We start from the raw sequence: 25,785 nt of genomic DNA on the forward strand, positions 1-25,785 counted from the left end.
GCCAACCAATTACATACTCTGTTGACAATGAGCTGCAAAAATATGAGTGTAGCTCTTCCGTGGAAGTTCTGGCTGGGTAACATTAGAGAATCATTTGTAAACAATTTTTATGCACTGGATTTATATCAAGATGTTAAAGTGCATTTATTTATCTGCACCACAAATAGCCTTCTATTATTGACTCTGGCCCATTTACAGAGGGAATTGTTAGCAATAACATTTTTCTCATTTCACCAATGGAGTTTCTGATGACCTGATTTAAAAAAAAAATATTTTTCCCCCTGAGGAAAGTACAATAAAAGGCAACAGGACCTGGAACACTTCTCTAAGAATCTACAAATCTGTTCTCCTGCCCCCACCCCACACCCCACTCCCTGTTCCATGGGAAAATACTGGGCTGGATGACTTGATCTTTTGGGCTGTAGAGTGAGCTCACCCACAGGAGAATCTGGCCATGACAGGCACTACAGCACTGCATTAGAGATAAGTTTTGAAATTGGTCATTTAAACATAACCTTGCTCTTACTCGGTAACAGCAAACCAATACTCAAAATTTAGATTGAACATGGCTGACCCCTGCATTTAATAGGGTCAGGAAGAAAGAGATAGACAAAGGTGATAAACCAGTGAAGAAAGGAATGATGATAAGTCTCCCAGGCCTCAATACAAAAGCCATTATCATTCAGCAGTACAGACTCTGGGAAGCTCCAGGTCCCCAAAATCAGTGGAAAGGAAAGAAATACTTCCCACTCAGACAGTTCATTTGGGATGAGCTTAGTGTGTTGGTGTTTCTGTTTTGTTCTCCTGCATAAATAGACCTACCGGTATCACTGAGAAAAAATACATTTTATTGTAATACAGCATTTCTATATTTTCATTAACATAAAATAATCAGGGTAACCTTTTAAAACATAATAAAACCAAAAGTATGGTTGTAAACTATTAAGACTGGTGGCTGTTGTTTGTTTTGTTTTTTATTCTAAATGAGGCCATCACCTAGGGAGTCTGTAAACTTATTCTAAGGATGCTGACATTGGTCAAAACATTTCAGGGACTCCTCTTTGGGAATTGCTTTCAGAGCTAGCTTCCAAGCCTCACAAGAAAATCAGTCTCATTACTCTATAGTCACACCCGCATAATACTAACATAAATTTAGTAGGGAGAAACTGAATAATTTAAGATATCATAAGAATTAATCTTTTTATTAAATGCGAATGTCAATTTTCACATTGTAAAATTGTCATTTAATTTAAATATAGTAAGAATCAAGCTGTTGACTAAAGTAAAAATTTTATCAAATTAAAAGTAAACCATTAAGTTACTATGTTTACAGATTTTAAGTACACAACTTATTTCAATCTAAGAATAAGTGTATTCATTGGAAGATAATGAACAACAGGCATTTAATAACATTTTAATTTTATGTGTTTAAATATTCATAGCTATGTTCATAAACCCACATGCCTGATCTAGTGATTATGCTTATGAAATGCAGTATTTCTTATATGCCCTTAAGTCTCCATCTGTTTTCTGAAAACTGTATTAATTTGCACCCCAGTACAAATCACTATGTTTTCAGTAAAATATTCCATAACGTTAAAAATAAGAAACTACCCAAAAGCAACAAAACAAAAGCTACCTGCAAGAGTAAAAGAAGGGAATTAACATTTGTTTAGGGACACTCTGTGCCAGGCTCTTTATAGACATTTTCTTGTTTAATTCTCAGAATAACCCTAGGAGGTATTATTATCACAGTGCAGCTGACTCATGCACAACTTTGTAGTTTACCTTTCCAAAGGCTTTTTAAATAATCCCATTATAATACTCCACTGCCTGTCTGAAAGAACACAGTTCTTGTTCTTAAAAACAAAAACCAAACAAAAAATTCTACCAACATCATTATGGGGGATATAAAAATGTCAAGTTTTAGGGAGCTAAGAATTAAAGAATCATAGTCTTTCTTGACTGGTCTGTAACTCATTTTGTTGTTCACTGTAAATGAACAACAAAAATCAGAGGAAGATGAGTAGTTTTCCCTTTACTTAAAAATTACAGTATCATAGGTCTACTTAGCAGAAATTTTAATAAAACTAGATCTAAAGAACTAATAGCAATATACTCTATCAGGCTGCAATTTTACAATAATCCATAAGGGCATAATCACATCAAAACATAGAATGATGACCACTCAGATTAGATTATATTACAGATGTTAAATTTAAAATGAGAAATCAAGTATCTAGAGTTTCAAGAATTTTTCTGGAGTGTCTTCATCTTCTCTAACACTACAGTTAATTTATGACAACTTGTGTTTTAATAACACCTATATTTTATGATTCTATAAGTGTTCTAATCAATGATTGCAAGTTGTCTGCACCAAGAACCACTTTGGGGCTTCTGAATAACATACACATAATGTGCTATGCTGCAATGTCTCATCTCCAGAGGCCCTCCTTTCTCCATTGAGGTTATCTTCAGCTTTGTCTTTTCCCCTTTCTCACCCAAATAGTGGTATTCACATGCTCTTTTCTCCAAAGTCTTTCCTCCAGTCTTTCCTTCTAATCACTCCAGTCAACCCCTGACTCTGAATTCTTCTCCTGACCTCCCCAACACCTGGTTATGACTCCCTCCAGGAGAACACTGTAAGCGCAAAACATTTGGTTGGGATTTGTTCAATGGCTTGTTTTTCCCCCCAAGTTTATTGCTCAGTGAAAGCCCAGCTATATCATGAGAAATGTGAATAGAATATAAATTTTCCTAATTCAACAGGTTAATCAAGGTTGTTTAGGGGCTATAGTTGTCACTGTAATAAAACAATGATCATGAAAAATAATTTAAATGGTTTTATTTAGGTCACACAACAGTTGTAGGGATCCTGGGTATTGCTTTTTGCACACAAACATGAAATTAATAAAACAAGCATTAATGTTTCTAGTTTGAAACTCTTTAATTCTACATGTGGAATACAGATATTTGAAAGAGATTCTCAACAAGGTCAACACAATGCATGAGATAACACACACTGGGTTATAATTTAGACCAGTCTTCACCTCCATCCTTCAATTTATAATCAGGTGGTGGTGGGGGACTTTGTTGCTTTTTCATTTCACATATGATTGCTCAACACAGAATGAAATCCACCAAAAGAAGGAAATAGTCTTCTTACACGTAGGGAAGAAGCTACTACTCTTAAAATGTTCACTTCAAAGTAACAGACAATCAAATTGATGTGGTTTTCTTTGAAACCTCATCAGTAAATCATTTCTTGCACAGTAGGTTCGGCACTAACCGTGCATTTAGCATAGGTAGTGCTATGGAAGGCTGGCTGCTGCATACCAACGTCAGTATCAAGTTCTTCGTCAGGAATTAGAGACTGTCCCGGATACCAAGCAGGACAACACTGGTAAAAAAACAAAAAGTGAACTGCAGATAGGTCAAAACAGGCTACATTTACTTAGAGTATTTTCATAAAATGTTACGGGATATTCTTTTAAATGCTAGTTTATAAGAAACATGATGGAATCTTTTTTTTAACACCTTATGTTCAAATGGTCTTTGCATAGGTTGTGTTTTAATAAAACACATCAGATAACATATACATCCTATTAGAGACCAGACATTATAAACTTGCTATCTGGTGAAGACTATTCTTATAGTTACTGTAAAGCTCACATTTCATCAGATTTGTAAATAGGTTGAACTGCCATCACATTAAAAGTATACAAAATTGTATGCTTTGGTAGATGACTTTTAAAGAAAGATATTTTGTTTAGTTATAGCTGCCTTTTTAAAACAGGAGTTTCTCAAAGCTTATTCAAAGACATTTTGCTCGTGTGTTAAGTTACTATTAGTCTAAATGCTCTGAACATTCCCTCACTTTAAATGATTTCTGCAAACTGTTATTCAAGGTATAAATTTCAGTAGTTATTATAGAAACCAAACCTCAGTGGGAAAAGCAGTGGCCTTTGGAATGATCAAACAAACGTAAGAGTTCTACTAATTTATCATTCGTCCGGTTTTGCAGAAATTCCATTCACATAACTCCTACGAAAATCAACCAGAGTTTTACAGTATCAAGTGACTCAAAGAACACCACAGGTATCACAAAGGGAGACAGTTCACCAGTGCATCTTTAGCTTTATTTTAAAGTCAACTTAAGAGACAATCTGGGCTCTGTAGTTCTTAAAGAGACAAACTGCTTAACCATTAGCTAAAGCTTTTTCAAGTCAATGAACTTTTTACTTTCCACACTTTTGGTACCAAGAGCTTTAACCAGGAAAACGCTCAAACTACGGCATGGAAAAATGAAGTATACAGCAAGCACCATCTACTTCGTTTGATCTCTCAAAGAGGTCAATACTATAGTCCAGTGAGGGGGTGGAGGGGAGTGGCTGAGCCCAGGAAGGAAATTTCACCCAAAGGGAAAAAAAGAGAAAGATCATTTGGTGGCAATTTCAAAACAAGTTTCCAAACTGTCTACAGCCCCTTGACTTGAAGGAATCACACATAAGGAAAGGGCAGCAAATACTACAGTGCATGCTTATTTTAATTGCCCAGGGTTTTCCAGCGCAAAGTACGACAACTTAAATGCATATTCCAAATTCTTGCTCCAAAGCCGTATTCTTTGTGCACTGAAAAGGAGGAAAGACAACCCCATCAATTGTTCTCTGCAGATAAAGGCACTGTTTTTGCAGATTTCCCGCAGATCTGGGCCAGCTTTGCTAATGACCTGCCCACCCACCTGGGGCCCTCCCCAAGGTGGTCCACAGTAACTAACCCCACACCTTCAGGAGCCCAAATGTTTGACAGTGGACAGCCCTGAGGTAGCCTTTTCGTTTAGCTGTTGGCTTTCAAGAACATGCAATCTGGAAGAATTCGTGCCGCTTATTTTTCTAGAGGAGCCAGGGGTCAATAACTACTCTTTTATTACACATTTTTTTTCCCTCACGAAAGACACATCTGACGACGGTGAATCTGCAGCATTTTTCTGCGGAGAAAACAAGCTCAAGATCCCAGAGCTATCAGGGGTTTTTCACATGCAGCATTACAGCAGTTAATGCAAAAGCCGAATTAAAGTTTTTTGGGTTGTGGCTTATTCTTTTTTCCTTAACGTAAGACCACCAGCTGTTAAAGCACACACAAAAGCTATGACAGTGCCATTTTTCATATGCACACGTTTAAATGAGATATGCAGAAATCGGGTCCTGAGCAACGTGTTGGGTTCGAACTCCAAATGGCACGTCTCAGTCGATAAGCCGGGACATTTTATTTGAAAATGGTGCCTAAGTGCTCCCCTCATGGGCCCCGTTATTGTCCTAGTAGAGAATACAGTGTCCACTCACTGGCATTTTAGGGACTGGAAGGTGCTATGGAATCCTGACTCAGGCATGATAACTCAAAAGAGTATTCCCCACCCTTGAGGTCCGGGAGAAATGTTTTAGGTCGGGACCGTAGGGTGGGACAGCCTCTGGCGGGTTTCATGTTCAAGTCCCCCGGGAACCCCAATCCCAGAAGGCTCGTCAACTTCCCACTCCCAGAATGCCCTGGAAGAACTTCTTTGCTTCCGTTTTTTTAAAAACAATTTTGCGTTCGGCCTCCACGACCTACATTCTCCCGCGAAGCGCTCAGAGCTGAGGAATAACAAGGGAGTTGAAATCACACAACACTTCGGCAGCCCGCAGTCTGCGCTTTGCTGCGCTCTGCGGGGGTTCGCATCCGGCCGCCATGTTCACGACTCGAGAGCCGCCCCCAAACCAACCCCCTTTCCCACATCCCTCTCTTCTCCTCCCTCCCAGCTCAGTGGAGGCAGCGGCACTGCAGAGCGGCTTTCAATTCTTCCCCCCACCCCCCTCGCAGCAAAATCCGACTCGACGGCTGCAGGGTGTGCGCCTGCGCGCGGCGCGGGAAGGGGGACGGCTGGCCCCCAGCCGTGGCTTGAAAAGGCCCCAGCGAAGGGGAGCGGGGGAGGGGTCGGGGCCCGGGCTGGGCCTTCTCTTTCCTCCCAGCGGGTCCCCGCTGCAGCCCCGGCCCGGCACTCACTAGTGCGCGCTAAAAACCCACTTCAAAGTCTGTTCCCCGCGCCGAAGCAGACCCTCGTGTAGGCCGCCAACCAGGCTCCGGGCCCCGCCATCCTTTGCAATCCCTATCAGTGCGAAGAGACCGGAGGGCCGAGCGAAAGGACACTCGCTAAGAGCCCCGTGAACCAGGAGCGGCCTTTGGGTGTATGAGTACCTCGCTCCCTCGCCGCACTGCCCCCCCACCCCCGCCTTAAGAAAATGAATGGAACACAAAGTTTGCGGCCAGCGCTACGCTGTGGCCTTCAGAGCTCACCATTGTTTGGGGTCGTATTGACCCCAGGTCCGGATTAGGCAGCGGCTGATTCCTGCTTTACAGACCCGCCAGCCTAATGAGGCCGGGAGGCGATGGGGCGCGAAGTGTCCTCAGAGCCTGGGCGACCGCCGGCTTACGGCCGCCAAGGACCCTGTAGGTGGAGGTCAAAGGGTCAGCGGGCCGAGACCGCAAGAGAATTGACCCTAGGAAATGAGGTCCCCTCCCCCGCGCCCGAGTTTCGATAGGGACTTGCAAGAACTTGGTGTGTGCATAGAGAACCTGGGCGCCCCGAGGGGCCAGAAGACCGCAGAGCGGGAACACTAACTTCGGAAACGCCTAGTCTCGTCCCGGGGCAAAACGCAACTAGACTCTGGGGTCAGACAGCCTGAGACACACCCAGCCTAGCTGCCAAGCGAAGAACCGCTCTTCGGGGAATGGACACGCCGGTGCCGATTCTTTCAGAAACTTAAGTGGAAAGAGGCCCTTAGACTTTTTTCGTTTGTTTGGAGGGTTTTATGGGGGTGGTGGTGGTAAGAGGCAAGGAGAACAGCAGGCGGCGAGAAGGTGGCAGGGGCAAGGAAGTCCTGAACACAAGTTTCCTGGGAGGCTTTGTGAGCAGAGGCGGTGTCTGCTGGTTTTCCAACCTTCGCAGTAGCTAAGACTGACTGCCATGCTTAGGTTGTACCCTGATCTTTAACCTTTCAAACTGGACGAAGGCGAGACTTCTGTCTGAGTGGAAATAGACACCTCCTCCTTCCCCACCCATCAGTGGAAATCTTAAGGTAAACCACCAATTTTGGAAAAGATAATGGACTTTTAAAAGATAAAAGTCTTACCAGGTGCAAGAAGGAAAATAACACTAAGAGCCCAGCTGACCCATCTTTAGGTTTGTAAGGTTTTTTGTTTGTTGGGGGTGGTGGTGGTGGTGCTTATTCTGTAAGGTATTTTCTGAAAATTCAAGAATGTAAAATGTGCACTACCAGAGTCAGATTATGGGAAGAAAATCTGTGAAAAGTGTTTTGTTTTGGTTTTTTTTTTTTTGTACTAAAATAAGCTTTTCTTTGCAACAAATGACAAGGGCAGGGGATATAGACTATTTGGGAAATATGATGCTATAACCAAATTAAAGGAAATCATGTAGAGGGGCAAAACTTTTACATCATAATATTGGTTATCATCATTGTTAATTGGCACTTTCCCCTCATAGGACATAATGCTTTACTGTAAAGTTTTATGGTAAAACAATTTCAAGCCTACTAAGGAAATATGAAACTTTTCTTTATGTGTCCTAAGGAGATACTTAATATATGTAATGGGGGGAGGAGAAACAAGTTTCTGAGAATCTTGCAACCAACCCATTACTCTACTCCCATTTAAGGTTAGGTTAAGTTGGGGCGGAAAGGGAATTCATGGAGAAAACAGTCATCTGTTGAAGTTCAATGAATATTTCAGAAGAAAAACACGATTTAGACTTCAGTTGAAACACATTTAGAGCCAATCTTATGAATATACACTTTCTCAAAACTTGATGCGCATTTAAAACACTCTGGTTTGAATTGAAGGAAAAATCCTAAAACAGGAATTTGGTCTAGCACCCTCAGTGTCAAGGTCAAGACAGGAATGTCTGGGTAGGAATGGTACACTGACCAGGTTACCTGCTCATCACCTGTGAAGTCATCCCAATCTCTGTTCATGGCATTCAGGCCCTTGCCTTGTCTACTAGTGGAGGAAAGTGCAAAAAACCCCCAATCTCCGAAAACAAAAAATTGCATGCAAACAATTTGCAATTAGAAACTGTCAATAACTAACTGTCTGTTGACAAAGATCAGTAGATAACTTAAAACAGGCTGCTTCAACTGTATCCAGGGAGTCAAAATTTCTTTTAATTATCAGTTCTCTGAGCATTTCAATTTAAAGTTGATTTATAAATACCAACAAACAAGATTCATTTAAACATGAAAAAAAAAATCAGGCACCAAATACAAAAATGTTATAACATAAATAAGATGTGCCAAGACTTTATTTCTTCAAGAATAACAAGAAACAAAATTCTAGAATGCAAAATGATTATATATAATACCAAATTGACTGCCACCAAAAAACCTAGAGCATTGCCCCTTCAAGAGGAGGTACATAAGCCTATTCATTACATTTCTGAATTCTTTACAATTCCTTATCTCCACCATTCTATTTACTGATTTGCAAGCTGGTTATTCATGCAGAGATTGGGCTCTCAATATTAAACAGCACCCTAAATTAGTAAAAAGAAGTCTCTCAATACTCTACTCACTCCATCCCCCCAAAAAAGTAATGTTCCTTTTCATATAACAACTGTAAAAGAACTTTGTCCAAATGAGTTGCTTCACTGAAGATTAAATGGATTGTTAATATTTTATCACAAAGCAAACAACCATTTTTCATTGTTATTGATTTTAATGGAAACAATGCTCTTAACATCTTTGCCTACAAACCATGAACTTTAAAAATACATATTTTGCAAATGTTTTTTTCTTTCCATAATATCATTTCAGAACCTCTGCAGTTATTACACTGCTATAAAATGTTATGAATAATTGTAAAATCACGAACTATATACAGCAAAACAAATCAGCCTTTGCCTTCCAAAATTGTAAATGGACTATGATTTTTTTTTAAGAAGCACTTTAACCATAAGTAAGCACGGCTCAACTGGCCTTACTCATCACCACTGTTTCAGACATACACTTACTTTTGAAAATATATAGGTAACTAGATAGATTTGATAGGCAGATTAGGTAAGTCATAGATACAAACATATATAGGTATATGGGTGATCTCTCGATAGAACAAACAGACATGCATCTTGCTGCAATGTTCATTTTTATGTAAGGTAATAAAAAACTAAGGGACATAAAACTCATTAGGTTACCTTATGTTTATATATGTAGGGCAGGGGTGATTAAACCCGGCTTCTCAGTCTTTTAAGTACAAGATTGAGATGTCATGGCCACTAACTGAATTAATCAGTAATATTTGATTTGCATGCCGAAAATCCAGGACAAACACATTTAAACTTGCAGTTAAACAACCATCTGAGCTAAAGAAAAGAGAGTCTTCCCAGATGGAAACTGACACTGTAAGGAATCTATACTGCAATAGAAAAATAATTTAATTTAACAATTAAGAAAGGGATCTGAGTGAGTTATAAATACCAACAAACAAGATTCATTTGCTCACGTCTCCTCTTTGTATGAGGCTGTTACAAAACAAGAAAAAGGAGTCAGTGGTTCAAAAATTGTAAATTTTGTTCTTCTTTCAAAACAATAGAATTTAATGCTAAAGCAGTTATAATCAAAAGCTGTACAGAATTTGTTAGAAAACATTTATCCATAAATATTGTTCAGTTCCCGGCACTTGTAGCAACAATTAAATTACAATGATAAATATGGCATCAATGGATATTTACAAAAAAGTTATTACAAAGGCAACTGTATACTAAACGTCACAATCTGTGTAGAGTAACATCACACCCTCAGCCTGAAAAAATACTGAACAACAGTTTCGACCCCATTAAACAAAAATACATTCACAAGAGTAATGCTTTGAGGAAAAGTTCAAGACATAACAGGACTTTGGCACGGTTTAAGACTGTGAGAGTTTAAACAATCACCACTAAGGCGAAGACTTTCAATTAGTTTAACATCACCACCACCAAGCCTTCTGTAACTTCCTCTCAAGAAACAGGACAAGTGTTAAAATGAATTGGAGGAGTTTAGGTTTGGGGTGTGCAGAGAACAAGAAAAAAGGGAGGAAAAAAGCAGTGAAAAAAATATATATATTTAAATCCTTCGAATGCCAAAACATATTTCCTAATCCTGAGAAAAGGGCATAGCTACTTTTGGATCTTACCCAGAAACCTTCCTGGACAATTACAATTAACAAGATGTAGCCCTATACATGGCCTCTTGCCTTAAAACTCCATTTCCATCTGATTGGTCTGTTTTTTTAAAAATGCATTTGGTCCATTCTATGGTTAACAGGGTTTGTGTTTGTCCTCAGACGTACCATTCGTTAAAATTGGGAGGAAGTCCAGGGTTGTGGCTGGTGCTAGTTTGAACTGCAGGAGGGGTTTTAGTGGTATCTTTACTGTTTGCAGAAGCTATAGCGGGTGGAGTGGAAGATTCATAGCCTGAACTGGCAGCAGGGGAGGAATCTGACCCTTGAGATTCATGAACCTAAAATTAACATGTATATATTATAATGAATATAATTCCAACTGGCATTGTGCAAGCAAAAACAAGAGCAGAATTTGAGCACTGTAAGAGCAAGACCTCCCAGTGACCCACTTAAAAGAGAAACGCTGTTTTTTTGTTTTGTTTTGTTTTGTTTTGAATTTCCATATTACCAATGTCTAGAAAACCCGGAGATGTTCGCCAACAAAACAGTTTCAGTTCTAATATTGGCATTATGGAAAAGGAATAAAGCACTCTGTTTTATTCCTGCCCCTTCAAAAATGCTTTCTCCACGGATGGAGTGGGCTAAGCACTTAGTCTTTAGGGCCCTATAAAATACTCCGGGTCCAGGTTTCACCAAGCCCGTTTTGACTTGGGAAAACAGGTACAGAGAAAGGTGGCACAGGCACCCTAGGCGCTGCATGGTCTCAGACAAACGCGTGGGAATCAGACCGCGCTCCTCGGCCCTATTGTTTTATCTGAAGCCGAAGAGCAAATGAACCACCCACCCCCAGATTCGGCGCGGGCACTCTTGATTCCCACTGAGGGATGAGCCGGGAAGAGGCGGCCACTGCAACCTCAAGCCCTGGCGAGCTCGGTTAGAGCTTCCCAGTAAACAACCAATTTTTCCCTGCGCTCCCTCCTCCTCTCCACAGTGCTCTCCCCCGTCCCCCTTTAGGTCCCCAAAATGGGTTCAAGGTGTCACCGCTGGAGCAAATCGGATTTAACGTGGAGGATATAGGGTTGGCAGCGCAGGCGCTTCCGTTCCCGCGGCCCAGTGTCAGGCCGAGGGTTTATAAACCGCGGACCGCTAATAAAGAGGTAATTACCTTCATGTGCTTGCGCAGGGAGCTCGGGTGCGTGTAGGACTTGTCGCACACTTTGCAGATATAGGGCTTGTCGGAGGTGTGCACGTGCATGTGCTTCTTGCGGTCGCTGCTGTTGGCAAAGCGTCTGTCACAGCCTTCAAATTCACATTTGAAAGGTTTCTCACCTGCAAAAGGCAAAAACGCAAAAAGGGGGGAAATATGGTCAGGACCAGGAGCTTCTTAGAGCTGAGCAGCGGGAGACGGAGCGCCCGGCGATCTTCCCGGAGAGGGAGCGCCGACTGGGGGCGGCTGTGGCATCTCTTTTTCCCTGGAGAAAAATGGAGAGCGCTGGTTGAGGCTGCTGGGTTGGGGAATGGTGGGCGGGGGTGGGGCAGGGCCGGCCCAGAACCTGCCAGTCCCTTTGTTCTCGCGCAGGATGGGAAAGCCCCTGGATCCTCCAAAGTTTCCCCTAAGTTGTGGTTCCACACTACCCCTCCCAGGGCTCCCAACGCGCAGCCACGTTCCGCCGCTACCTCGGCGATGTAAGCAACCAAGCCCCGGCGGGACAATGGATCGTGGACGGGATAATCCCTTTCGGTTCCTTCTTTGTACCTTTTAATTTGCCTCTTTCAAATGCAAGTTTTACCAAGTCCAATATTAAAAAGCTTGGTTCGTCGGACTTAAAGTTCGAAAAGAGAAAGAAAACTATATAAATACAGGGGCTCCAGACAGTTTTACAAGATGTTCTGAACAAACCACGAAACTGTGGTGCCTTTTCTACTTTAGCTTTTCTCCGGAAGGACTGAACACGGAACTCCAAATAAAAATAGTTTGACAAAATTATCAGTCACTTAATTAGGAGATGTGCCAATCACGGGTAAAAAAAAAGGGTAAAAAAGAGCGGAAGTAACCGAAAGTTAGCTTGCATTAGCATTTCTATGGTTGCCTTTCCCGAATGTGTGCCGAAAGCTAAGTCGCTGGTAAGCAATACGCTCTCAACACATTCGGAGTCGCTTCATAGTAACCCAGAAAGGGAGACAAAAAGAGGCGGCGCCAGTTTGTTCCAGGGCGCGAGAAGGTTCCAATTAGTTCCTCAGACCGCAGAGCCGTCTGCCCGGGAAGTTAGAAGTGGGCAAAAGTGCCGCGGGACCCGGAGGGCGTGAGACGGAGGGACACTGACAGCGTTTCTGTTCCGAACGGCCCTGGCGGGACGCCGCCCCTCTTTAGCAATCACCCTTCTCCCTCGCACTGAAAGTAGGCTCCATGGCGCGGTGAATCCCGCGCTCGCCTGCCTCCCCCCTTACCTGTGTGGGTCCTCTTGTGGATCTTGAGATTCTCAGAGCGGGCAAAGATCTTCCCGCAGCCCGGGAAGGGACATGGGAAGGGCTTCTCGCCCGTGTGCACTCGAATGTGGTTGACCAGTTTGTACTTCGCCTTGAAGGACTTGCCCTCGCGGGGGCACTCCTCCCAATAGCAGACGTGGTTATTCTGCTCCGGGCCCCCCACATGCTCCATGGTGACATGTGTCACCAGCTCGTGCATGGTGCTGAAGGTCCGGTCGCAGCTCTTCTTGGGCCGACTCAGCTGAGCCTCGTCGATCCACTTGCACGACAGCTCCTGTTTGATGGGCTGCCGCATATAACGGAAGAAGGCACCAGGCCCGTGGTGGGCAGCCACGTTCACTCCCATGTTCATGTTCATGGGGCTGTAGTTAGGGAACTGCGCGCTGGCGGTGTAGGGGTCCGTGCGCGGGCTGGCCACCGGGCGGTACGGGTCCGCACGGCCAAACAGCTCCCCGCGCAGCCCCAAGTGAACCTGGTTGTTGTCCACGTGCCCTGTGGGAGACGGGTGCCCAGCGCCCTGCTCATGCAGCCCAGGGAAGAGCAGGTAGCCCGGGGGCTCAGGAATGCCAGGTGGAGCGTGCAGGCTACTCGCCGAGCCGGCGAAGAGCCCGTGCTGCCCGCCACCCGAGGCCGCCTCGCCAAACCCGGAGCCGCGCTGGCGGAACAGAAAGTCGCGCGTGGAGTTGAAAGCAGCGGAGGCGGCACCGCCATAGCTGGGCACCTGGCTGCCGTGGTGATGGTGGTGATGGTGGTGGTGGTGGTGGCCCAGGGCATTGGCGTAACCTGAACCCTGTGGTGTGAAAGCCGAGCTCTGACCAGAAGATAGATCGTGAGCCGTGGCGGGGCTCAGCTTGAAGGCAGCGGCGGCGGCGGCGGCGGCGGCGGCGGCAGCGTGGGGCGAATCCCCGAAGGGATTCAACCCCATGCCCGCCGGTTCGCGGTTGGGCATCTCGTGGTGGCGCGGCGCACCGAAGCTGCCCACTCCCAGCCCAGGGAACTGCGGGCCTCCGTCCAGGAGCATCGTCATGAGTGGGGCGTTCTGGGCACAGGCGATCCGGCAAAGAACGAGGGTGCGGGCAAAGGAAGAGATCTCCGAGGTGCGGTAGTCGGAAAGGAGTGGCGGTGGTTGGACACTGCCGGGAGATCCGCAAGGCAGTATCAGGGGCTGCAACTTTCCGTCGCTGCGCGAGTCTCCTGCAGAGGGGTAGGAGGGAGGAGGGGAAGTACAAGGAGCTGGTGGGGGGAGGAGTGGGGAAGGGGAGGAGGGGGGCAAGGGAGGAGAAAGACTCTGGGACTAGATCTGGTTTAACAAACTAACAGGCGCGCACAAAGAAAAATAAGCAAAATAACAAGTGGAGGGTGGAGTTTGCCAGTCTTGTCGGGGTCACCCCTCCTCTCCCCGAGAGCACAGAACACCGGGGCCAGAAAGCTCCCTCCACACGGGACTGCGGGGCTGGGCTGCGCTAAGTAGCAGAGCCGGCTCGCAGGCAGGTTTGGTCCGCGCCGCTCGCCGCGCGAGTCCCACCCTCTTCGCCTCCAGAGTAATGTCCTTGGACTGATAAAGTCAATCACTCACTCCTCTCACATAAACCGAGCGGGAGGCCGCGCGGCGCGCGCCAATGGGGAGCCAGCTGGCCCGCGGTCACCTGACCCCCGGCCCTGCAGCCCATTGGTCGCCGCCACACTGATTGACGGTGCGGTGCGGGGAACATGGCAGCCGCGGCCGAGCGACTGCCGCTGATTGGGCAGTGACCCGGAGCTTGGCAGGTGAGGCGACGGCGGCCGAGCGCCGGCGAGTGGGCTCCGCCGGGCTTGCGCTGCAGTAGGGAACTAGAGCCAAGCTCCAGCCAACGACCCGCGAGGCAGAGCCGGGCCTCTCCTCTGTTTCCCTCGGTGTCGAAGCAGGCAAGCACCGCTGGCGCGCTGCACCCGCCTTGACCAAATGAACTCTTTGCCCCGTGGGCGCGGTGCCTCACCACCCCGAGAATGTGCTTCCTCCACGGGCGCAGGGTGCCGATCGCGGGGCGAGCGCAGCAGTTCCACACTCACAGCCCACTAGCCGCGTCCTTCCCACACTCAACTCTAGGCCCTGATGGCTCAGAGACACTGGACCCAGGCCGGCCAGCTCACCGCCTGTGTCCTGAGCTGCGGCCGGCCGCCTGAGGCCCAAACAAGGAGAAACGATTACAGTTAGGACCGATCTCCCTTCTGTCTGAGCCAAGGGTTGACTCTAGTTTGTGAGTACTGGCTATCCTCGCCGCTGTCCCGGCTCCCCCCACGACGCACCAGACAAAACACATGTAACACAGTAAACACAAGTACGCTGCAGGAAACACGCACATACCACACTAAACACGCACACAACTAAACACTACAGTAAGCACTCAACCCAGTAACACAACAAACCACACAAAACAGTCAACAGGCACACACAGTAAATACACCCACATGACAACACACACAAGCACACATACTAAATATGCCAGTGTACACAAAAGATGCATACAACAAACAACACACTGTATAGCAAACTCACTAGACACAGGAGACACTAGACATAGCAAACTCACTTAACCACAGAGCTAATCAGCTTCGAATTCTTAGCATTTTCAAACGCGAAAGTGGGAGGCAAGACTGAAAACTGACTGTGAGGTGGAATTTTCCTCCCTCTGAAACAGCCAAGTCTTTGCTCTCTTCTATTTCTACAGAGAGAAGCATGTAGTGACCTCGGGGACTTCTTACCCCTTAAGGATTTAGTTTCCAGGGTTGTGTGTGGGATCACAGCCCCCTCTTGTCCCGTGCAAGGTCTTTCTGGAAATAATGACCAGGTTTAGACAGGGCTATAAATCCATTCATTTTTTTGTCTGGCAGGGCATTTGCAAAGAATTCAGGAGAGTGAGAGTAGAAAGAAAAGGCCTAGAGAAACATGGCTGTGATTGTCACATCCCTAACAGAGCCAAGCCCCAAAGTCTGCGCCTTGAGGCAGCCTCACAGCCTGGCCGCCATCTCTCTGTAGGAAACATCTGATCAAGTTCAGAGGCGCTAGGAGAGACCGCCTCAGGCAGTGCTTTATAAGTGCAGTCTTTCACTTCCTGCCCCCCAATCGGCCTGGCCAGGCCAAGACTTCACCTTTTTTCTTTACCAGTTTGCTGGGGGGAGACCCTGCCGGTAGCACACTTACCGTAGTCAGCCCCTGCCATCAAACTCGCCCCAATTCTCCCTCTACTTCCAGAGCTCTCTTCAGGTTGGAAGGTGAGTTCACTGCTAACTTAAATTATTACGTTTACTGAGAACAGGCTCTCCAAGAATGGTTTCAGTGTCGCTCAGCAGAGGGTTACTTTGGGTGGGGGGAGGGAGGGGGATTCAGAGAAGAACAAATACGCCTAAATAATGCAAATGAATTCCCTGGAGTCAGGTTTACAAAAAGGGAGGATTGCTTTTTTACTTTTTTTTTTCTCCTTTCATTTCACTTTCCCCTTTATATTCTTCCTTCCCTTTACCTCTTTTCACCTCCACCAACCCCTACGGACCGGGGGCGGGTAGTTGGTTTTAAAAAGTTTGGATTTCCTCCGGCTTCAGTCCAGAGGAGAGCGATTCTCGAGGCTCGGGGACGGGGAGGGAGTGGCTGTCGAGCCCGAGGCGGGCCAGCGCTGAAGCAAGGGTTTCCGGGGAGCCACGCCAGGTACCCCGAGAACCAGGGGCCTTGTGCGTTTGGAAGTCACGGCGGGCAGCCGGGCTAGGGGCTGAGGAAGAAGGGCGGCCGAGGAAGTCCAACCTGCCTCTTTGCGGTGGGGGGTGGGGGAGGGGTCTGGAGCGCAGGACAGGGGGATGTTGCCGACGCTGACCTACCCGGTGCCCAGTGTCCGTTTTGATATAACCACATTCCGATAATTAATTGCCTCCAGCACGTGCTCTGTAGTCACTGGAACAAAAAGGCATAATTCAATTAGATCATCAACCGAGAAGTGGGGAGGGGAGATACTTGTTAAGGGGCCGACCTTTGGCGGTTCAGCCAGGCCAAAACCCCGGGCGGTGGAGCCCTTCCTGAGGCAACCGGGCCCAGCCAGAGGGTGCGACTCTCAAGGGGTGTCGTGGCTCGCTGGGGCGCAGGGACCCCAGATGCCCCAAAAGGACGAGGCTGGGGGATTTGTGAAAAGCAAGGCAGAGGCAGGCCATTTTGAATTCTATTTTGGCTGGTTTGGGTACAGATTTCTTTTGGGGGGAGTGGGAACCCTAAACCTTGAAATAGGATAGGAAGCGAAATATCTCCAGATATAGCAAGTTACCACCGCATTAGAAAACAAAGCACCCCCAAGCAAACCACTCCTGTTAGACAATAATAATTGAAGTTTTCCTGATTACCTGTAGCCCCCACCCCTCGACTTGCTTTTCGGAGGAGACCCTAGGAACAACTTGGGGAACAGAGGGCTTTGGGGACCTGGGTCTGAGAGCAGCGTGGTGGTTGAAAAAAAGCACAGAAAAGTTTTTCACGCGCACAGGCTGGGGCAAGGCAGAAGAGAGTTCTAGTTTCTTCCTTCCTCAGGTGGAGAAAGGACTCGTTGGGCTGGGCTGGACTGGGCTGGGCAGGGCAGGGCAGGGCAGCTCAAACCCAGAGGCCGTAGTTATTATTTTACGCTATAACGGAGACTCCCTCAGCAGCTTTGGCTTACTGCGGTTTACATGTGTATTCGGCGGCGTAAATTAACCAATAAATCTCTTTTATGCATCCCCCAGTTGTATGTGGTCTGGTCTAAATATCCACATGTCTGTATGGATAGGAAATATAATGGGATCCTTTCCCTCACACTGAGTTCAAACAGTAAATAGGAAAAAGATTTATTTTCATGCCCAAATCTAAAGCAATAAATAAAATCAGAGAAACTAAACATTGCCAAATGAGCAAAGCTTTTGACCCCGAATTTTGATATCTATCTTGGAGAAGCAGGAGGGAAACAGAACGTCCAGAGGGGCAGGAGGGATGGTTTCTCCGTACAACCCAGAGCCCCACTCTGCAGCACTTTTCACTCCAGCCTCCTAAAAAGCAAAACACGTACAGCATATTGTGCTATCAGGCAGGATTTCTTTCTAAACACATTTTCTGTGGCGGACATGAAATTATCCTAAGTCGGAGTCCTAGCAATTTTCTTTAAAGTCCAGGGGAAACACTGGGGTCTTTTCTTCTGTTTTGTATTTAGAAAAGACTTGCAATCTAACACTCGCAACATTTTAAAGACCCTTTAAACCCAGCAAGCGGATTTCCGTTCTGCCAATGCTTCCTGATTTATTTCAATAAATGAATCTTTGAATCCAGGAAGGGAATTATTCCAAGACACCGAATTTGGTGCCCCTGCCTCTTCCTAGTGGAGCACAAAGTGTTTCTCGTTGAAACCTGTCCTTGAAACTCATCATTATTGGCATTTTTTCCTGGTAAAGGACACTTTCTTTACATAATTCCCCACCCTCTCTTCAGAGTCCCAGATCTTTTTAAAAAGAAAAACTGCAAATCGTAATAAAAAATGAAGGGGGAAGAAAGCTGGGAAAGGAATGTGTTTTTAACTCCTCTATTTTTATGCTAAGATAAAGCTCTTAATTGGTTTCAGGGGCTGAGCTGAAACCAATCTCCAGAGCTCCGGAACCTTCAGAGCTCCGGAACCTTCGGACACACTCGCCAACCGTTCATTTGGGCTGTAGCTTTTATTAGCTACATCAGAGTTTTCAATCATTTGTCCCATCATTTGACAAATATTTTATATGCCCTAAATACCTTTAAAATTCAATACAGAATAAACAGATATTGTTAATCAACCCTTTTAAAAATCTGTTTTGCCTTTGTCCTCTGTAGTCCAAGGCATATCTCTGCCCAATGTAATGAAATGCAAACCAGACAGGAATGAGACATTTTCATTGTACTTGTCAATCAAGGCTGTGTCGACAGGTGTGTGTGTGTGTGTGTGTGTTTGAACTTCAGAGACACAGGCTGAAGTAAATAGGGTTGAACCTGGACAAGGAAGGTAGGGAGTTGAAATAGAGCTACCAGAATCCAGTTTGGAATTTTGAAGAGAGCCCTGGAAATACAGGAAATGGGTTAAAACTTTAGGTGGTGGGCAATGCAGAGTCACCACCCAAGTCTAGGTGCAAGGCTCATGGTAAGCTGTGGTCTTGGCCTGCCAGATCCTGCTGCCAGTGAGTACCTTTACTACTCTGGGAGTGCCTAGATGTTAGCCTCCAGGCTCAAGGTACACTGGCAGTGGCTCTAGGTGCAAGAAGGACAAGTCACATTGGGAGAGGACTTATCTTTCCTTTGGGATCAGAAGCCTTGTAGGTGGGGAGTGCCCCGGCAAGGGGAGAGGGAAACCCAGGCAGAGGCAGATACGAAATGATGCATTTCATTTGTGTTTACAAGTCCTTCCTCTGGCACCTGAAGAGAAGGAATAAGAAGAATGGATTTGGGGTATGAAGCTGGCCTAACATTCTGGAGCACAGGTTTACCTGGGACCCCAAGTTCCTTCTAGCTGCTAAATGCTCCATTAGTTCTAAAATGTAAATAATTTCAGCTCCAAAACAAGTGGAGAGAAGCATTCGACTATCCCGAGGTATTTGGCTCATTCATTTCTCTGCCTTGAGACAGGATGCTGTACCCAAAATGACCTCTGAACCACAGCATGGCTTCTGGCAGTGATTCTCTCATCCTTGGTACCTAGGTCTGGGGTCCCAACCATCCATCTGTTGTCAAGCTCCATTTCCCTGGTTCAGGCTTATTCCACCATTCCTCTTCCTGCTCCTCCCCTCCTTCCTGGGGCAGAAGCTGCATTACCTGAATTATCTTCTGTTTTACCCAAACTGAGAATGAGAATGCCGCCTAGAAAAGAAATGCTGTCTACAGCCCATTCATCTGCCAAGGAAGTTCAGGAATGGCATTTTGTAAAATTGAATTGCCTGTTGTTTTTGCATTTGGTTTGGAGTCACTCATTTAGTTCTTTCCTAGTGGGGGGATGGGAAGAAAGGGCTTTCGTATTAAAACAAAACATGGACGCCTCCCTTCTCCCCATCCTTAAACAAGGACAGAGTGGGGGCGAGTTAAACTAACTTCTAATTTGAATGTGATTTGGCAATTTGCAAGCCAAATCTGGCCCATAGCTTGTATTTGTATGACTCCAGGAGCCAAGAATGTGTGTGTGTGTGTGTGTTTTAATCTTTAAAGGGTTGGAAGTAGGAAAAGGAGGAGAAGGAAGGGGTGGGGGAGGTTATATTCCAGAAACTGAATGTGGCCCTCGAAGTCGAAAATATTTTCTACCTGGCCCTTTACAGAAAAAATTTGCCAATCCCTGGATTAGGGTGGGACAGCAGCCTCAGCGGAGGCTAGATACTGTTAACTAGAGTGGGTTTTATCCACCATCATCTCTCCTATTTTTCAAGCTTCATTTTACATGACATGATTTTTTTTCAGCCTCACACCTCAATTGTTTCCCAGGATAACTTTAGCTTTGGAGAAAGATGAAAAGTTAAGAATCAAGTGAGGAGAGGCGACAGGAGAAAGAAGGGACAAGAAAAGAGGAGAGGGGGGAGAAAAGAGTTGTGAATATCTCTATCCGTGACTAGGCGACCTCTGACCCTGAGGGTGGTTTTATTGTCTTTCTTCTTTGGCTACAGGTACTAGTTTATTGACACTTTCTGCATGACTGAGCCCTGAGGGGCAACTTCAGGAGCCACACCAAGCAAGGCATGTGAGGCCTGGCTAAGGCTGATGAACAGCCTGCCTTCAGGAAGCCCAAGGGAAGTGACTCCAGTTCCTCAGGACTGAGAACCACCTCTTCCCCAATTCAATTGCTTCTCCTCAGTGAGGGTCTAGAATTCACCCCTCTCCTTTTTCTCTCCCAGAAACACTCCCCTCCCTTTTGTCCCACAGACAAATGCCACCAGCCAGTACACTTGGACAAGGATTTTAGGGTCCCTCCCTGAATGCCCCTCCTTTAAAAGTTAATGGTAGGTTAATATAAAGATTCTAGGGTGCTCCCAACAATCCAGTTGGCCAGCTACTGTCTTAGCTTGTCCTCTTAGGTATGTTTCTCCTGCTCTCTCCTCTTTCCTCCAGAACTCTGGCCCTATCAGGAATTTCTCTTTAAAGTTACATTTTTCCCTCCCCTCAACCCTTGTCCCCTCAGACTCAGCTTTGATAGATTACGCTTCACCTAGGGTTTTCCACAGGCACCATTTGTGGAAAACCAGTTTGGCGACCAGGTCACCCCAGCAAGGCCAAGAAAGAAAGGCAACCCCAAGAAAGGCCCAAGTGACATTCCTGTTTCAGCTCAGTTGAGGGTGTCATTTCTCTTCAAGAGGGCCAGGATCCATCTTGGTGACACTGTTGTGGAGGACATGAAATTTAAAGGGAGCCCCCTCCTGGCCCTGCTTTGAAAACCCTCAGCTCTTGGAAGGTTGGGAGGGGCAACAGAACTCAGATTAGGACCTTCTCATGCTGCCCTTCCCCCAAACCCCACTCCCTAGGGCTCCTTCCTGCCTCTTCCCTCAGAGTAGGCCCTTAACCTCCTACCTGTGCTACCAACCACAATATCTGGTAGGTACAATACAGGCATCGAGAATCCATGAGCTGGGGACCTTGAGACCCCATGCACTGCAGGTCTTGAAGTCCAGTGCACTGATCTCTTGCCATCCCAGTGGAACCGGACGGGTATGCCCTGAGCATGCTTTCCTAATTTGTTCAGCCTATGTGCACCCAAGGACCTCCTCCCTTCCTCCCCCAGGGTACAAGTTCCATGCTGCCGACCTGGCCCCCCAAAACCTCTGTGCCTTGCCCTCTGTCCCCCTTTCTCTCACTTTAACAGAGAGTCCTTTAAGGATCGAAGAGCCTGATTTGAGCAAGAACTCCCCAATGGGCCCTTGAGAACAGTCAAAGGGAATTCTCAGAGCCTGTGGTCCCTCTGCCCAGCCCTCGAGACACACACACACACACACACACACACACACACACACACACACACTTCAGTCAACACCAACTGTGCAGAAGCCCCTCTGCAGCTATCTAGGGCTAAAGGTCAAGTTTTCCTCAGGACCAAGGGCCTTGTGAAGCACATTTTATCAGCAAACATCCGTTTTTCTCCTCTTCTGCTTCCCCACCCTTTCACACAGTTCTCAATAGAGGTTCTTATGGTATCTACGTACCAGTAAATGAATGGCACAAAAACACTGCCTAGAACACTCTTTTCCCCACTCCCTCTTTACTAGATCCAAGGGTCAAACCCACCTCATTTCAGTGGCCTCAGGAACACTTCAGAAGACCCCTCTACTCATATCACCTAAATACCCCTTTCCCATTTTACATAAAAGTCAGTAATTTTATCTCTTACCTGAAGTGGTTTTAGCCTCTAAGTATTTCTAAAGCCAAGAGAGCCTCACTGTCTACTGGTGCAAACTAGCCTTCTCAGTAGTTTATATGTCCCTTAACCACTGAGACATGAGAACACACTTGCCTGTCCTCTCCAGTTTCTAACACACCCCCTAGGAGTGGAAGAGGACCCATTTCCTTTATTCACACAGTTAAAAGCTCTAACTCCAGCATGATCTGGTATTTTTGTGGTTCTTAATTAGAAAGTTAAATTGCAATATCTAGTTTTCTTTTTCTAATGTCACACCTCAAAATTGGGAGCAGGACGAGTTGGCTGCCTTCTTCCACAGAAGCAAGAGAGTAGAGCCAGGGTTCCCAGGGTTGGAAACCCTGGCTCCCCATTGGAATCTCCTGGAGATCTTTTGAAATATTAAGACGCCTAGGCCCACCCTAGAGCTTCTGACTCACTGGATCTAAGGAAGGTGCCACATTACGATTTTTTAAAGCTCCCCAGGTGATTCTAATGAGGGAATCACTGAGCCAGAGTAGATCAAGATCTGGAGCTTCTTTGTTCCCACTCTGCAACCTTTCCAGGCTTACATTATTAACCCTGACATCACTACCCAGGTGTAATATACACCAATTTGGTGTGCTCTGAGATTAAACTCGGGGTCCCCATGCAGACTGCTATCTCTGTCTGTTCCCTTTGCCCACCAGAAGTTCCCATGAAGGAAAACCTCAGCTTCAACTCCTGCCTGACTCCATGCTTTCTAGAAATGCACCCTTGCCATGTCTGAGGTGGAAGAAATCAAGGACTTCTGGTCAAGAAATGGTTTGCTCCTGGACCTAGTCCCATTTATTTTATTTCAACTAAAGAGCCACACTTTTGCTATTATAGAACAACATTTCCACTGGAAGATAGTGAGGGATGGAGCTACTTGAAGGAAAAGGGCTGTTCTGATCCCATGTCTCTCCATCTTACCCAGTCCAGTCCTAACCTCCTTCCAGAAGAAAGGAGAAGGGGATGGAAATGGAGAGATATTTTCTTTCACTTGGAATACTTTATTTTTTGCCCCCATTTCACCCTGGGTGGACTCGCCAGGACTGGTGAGGGAAACCGTATGCCTCTCAGGTTCTAGGTAATTACAAGGACTAGAGCTGCCCAGGGATCACACAATTTGCTTCAGGCTCCAGGGACATCTCCCCGAAATTGTGAAAGGCAGAAAGAGATGGGGGCAAAATGAAGTTGCAGAGTGATTTGAAACTTAACCTACTTCTCCTTAGAAAACTTTTTAAATTTACATAAACAACACATTAGCTGATTTCCTCTATTCAAAAAATATTTATAGCTTGTCTGCTACATTCAGGACACTGTCTTAGGTATTGTGGGGGAGATATGAGTAAATAATATCATGACTCAGTCTTGCACATGGACCAGAAAAACATTTTAACACATGAAAAACAAATGATGAGATTTGAAGTTTTAGAATAAATCTTTCACAAACACTATAATGATTATTTGAATGTCTGAGGTAACTATCAGAGCTTCTTTATTTTTTTAAAACATGACTCTCTTGGTTATGTCTTTTCCAATCCAGACAGATATGTTACTGGAGTTTGCTGGGATGAATATCCAAATGGAACTTTTATAGAAAAGTTTATCTTTTCATGAGTAAGAAAGAAATCAGCTCGAGTTCATTATTTTCCCAATTTGGGGAGTGGCTTCTTCCATTGTATTCTACTTTCTGCAATACATAGTCTTCTAGATCAAGAACTCCATTTAATTTAATATTACTTACATGCTGGCCCCTTCAAAGCAATTTTAAAGATCACTTGGTAACAGTTTGAGGCTTGTTATTATTAATTTCACAATTCCAGAATGTGTGTGCATGCATACACACACACACACACACACACACACACACACAAAACTAGCTATGGGCAAGTGATTTATAGCTCAGTTCCATACATGAGCTTCATTTCTTGAACTATGTTGTCATTCTACAGCTGTGGTAGGTTCAAATCATTATTTTGAGTATAATGCTCAGAAAAGTTGGGAAGCAAACTGCTCCGGAAGCTGGCTTGGCACTACTCTGTCATCACATGTCATTTAATTCTGCTGATTATTTTGTATAATGTAAGTCCATCACAGACAATTTAATGAAAGAAAAAGAGCCTTTAAAGGATAATACAATGGAGAAAGCATATTATGCATATACTCTGTAGTATTGAATTTTCTGAATTCTGATTTCTAACCACATATTAAATGAATCATTTTGGTTATTATCAAATGATCTTTGCAGTTGTTTTAAAAGTTCTATCCAAACATATTGTGTGCTGCTTATCTGTACTATTACATAGAAAGAGTGTACACAATTTAAAAAGGAATCCTTGATATTGAAGACCATAAATTTCAGACATGTACACAAATCTCAATATTTTAACTCCAATACTTAAAAATATTTGGTGGGAGAAGTAACAGATCCTCCCCTTACCCCCAAGAGAGGCAGCATTGCAGACCTCTTTGCCTAGTCAAACAGGCTGTAGCGTTATCCCACAGCTCACCTGGTTTTCTATCTCATCTTCTTGAGTGAAAAGGTGTCAGAAGGAAATTTTCCTCTGAGCAAAAGGTGGAAAGGAGGCCTCCCAGCCATGTAGTGGCTGTCCTAACGGCCATCCCTGCTCCTAAGCTGAAAACCTTGACTTTCATTCCCGATTTCAATAAAAGGAACACGTTTGGACAGAGAGGGAGGTTTTATGGCCAGTCCATCAATTTTACTGGGTTTTGTCTAGAAAGCCAAATCTGCACCTCTTATCCTTTTTCCTCACCAGACGCCACAGATTTATATTTTGTTTTCTGATCTTACCAGCAGAATGAACAAAAAAATGCCCTATGAGTTTAAGGCTACAACATGCCTACCATGACTACTACCAGCCCGAGCACAAATATTGTTTGGAGAGTGCTGCATGGGCTGGTTCTGTGCCAAGCTGGAGGGCTGTGCTGAGACTGAAGCCAGGCCTCCGGCATGTGTGGGAGGGAGAGGGTGGTTATAGGTGGAGCTGAAGTCTGTAGAGCTTCCCAAGAAGTAAGCGCTCGCGCGTCCGTGCGTGCGTGCGTGCGTGCGTGTGTGTGTGTGTGTGTGTATGTGTAAGAACAGGCCTTGCTTAGGCTCACAACACATCCAACCATTAGCTTCTCCCTCGCCTTTCTTAAGGTGCCACTTATGACAGCGCTTGAGGTGCCCGCGCTTTCAGTGAGCGGATGCTTGCGGTCTCTTCCTGTTGGTCAGGAGTCAGAGAATCCGCTACTTTGGGACCCAGGGAGGGCGAAGTAGCGGAAGTCGGAGACCGAAAGCCGGGGAGTGGTCAGAGACCCCAGAGCTGATCTGGTGCCTACCGTTCCCCGCCCCCAACCTGGAGACCCAAGAGGACCCAAGGAGGAGGGACTTCGGCTGCTGGCGGTGGGCGGGGGGGAGGAGAGTGAGGGGGTTGGGGGGAGGACGCCCGGGAGGAGGGATTGGGGGTTGGCACCGAGCCGAGGTATTCCGACGGCCTTAGGTATATTCAGTTCCCAGGAGGGACAAACCTCCCCTTCCTCTCCTCTTCTTCCCCTCCCTCTTTTCTGCCTCCGTGGGGCGCTCGGATCCTGCAGCTTTCCGAAGCCCCAAAGCCTCAGCCTGCTGATCCTGGCCCAGAGGGAACAGGGGCCTGCGAGCTCCGCTCTGGAGCCAGCAGCCCTTGCGTTTTTCCTA

At 45.8% G+C, this 25,785-nt stretch overlaps 1 protein-coding gene across 2 annotated transcripts; it reads right to left on the reverse strand.

Moving 5' to 3' along the window:
* Window positions 1-2,880: 2,880 nt before the first annotated feature.
* Window positions 2,881-14,178, reverse strand: ZIC3 (Zic family member 3). 2 transcript variants are annotated; one of them, XM_033110367.1, is made up of 3 exons: window positions 12,655-14,164; window positions 11,372-11,535; window positions 2,881-3,400 (listed from the first exon to the last, which is right to left on the reverse strand). In XM_033110367.1, the coding sequence occupies exons 1-3, from the start codon at window positions 13,718-13,720 to the stop codon at window positions 3,251-3,253; spliced, it is 1,380 nt and encodes a 459-aa protein (XP_032966258.1). In that variant the 5' UTR covers window positions 13,721-14,164; the 3' UTR covers window positions 2,881-3,250. The 2 variants fall into 2 exon arrangements, with proteins under 2 accessions (XP_032966258.1, XP_032966166.1); XM_033110275.1 differs by lacking the exon at window positions 2,881-3,400 and adding an exon at window positions 9,601-10,544 and having other exon boundaries at window positions 12,655-14,178.
* Window positions 14,179-25,785: the final 11,607 nt, after the last annotated feature.

The sequence above is a fragment of the Rhinolophus ferrumequinum genome, chromosome X, assembly GCF_004115265.2.
Source record: "Rhinolophus ferrumequinum isolate MPI-CBG mRhiFer1 chromosome X, mRhiFer1_v1.p, whole genome shotgun sequence".
Taxonomy (NCBI): domain Eukaryota; kingdom Metazoa; phylum Chordata; class Mammalia; order Chiroptera; family Rhinolophidae; genus Rhinolophus; species Rhinolophus ferrumequinum.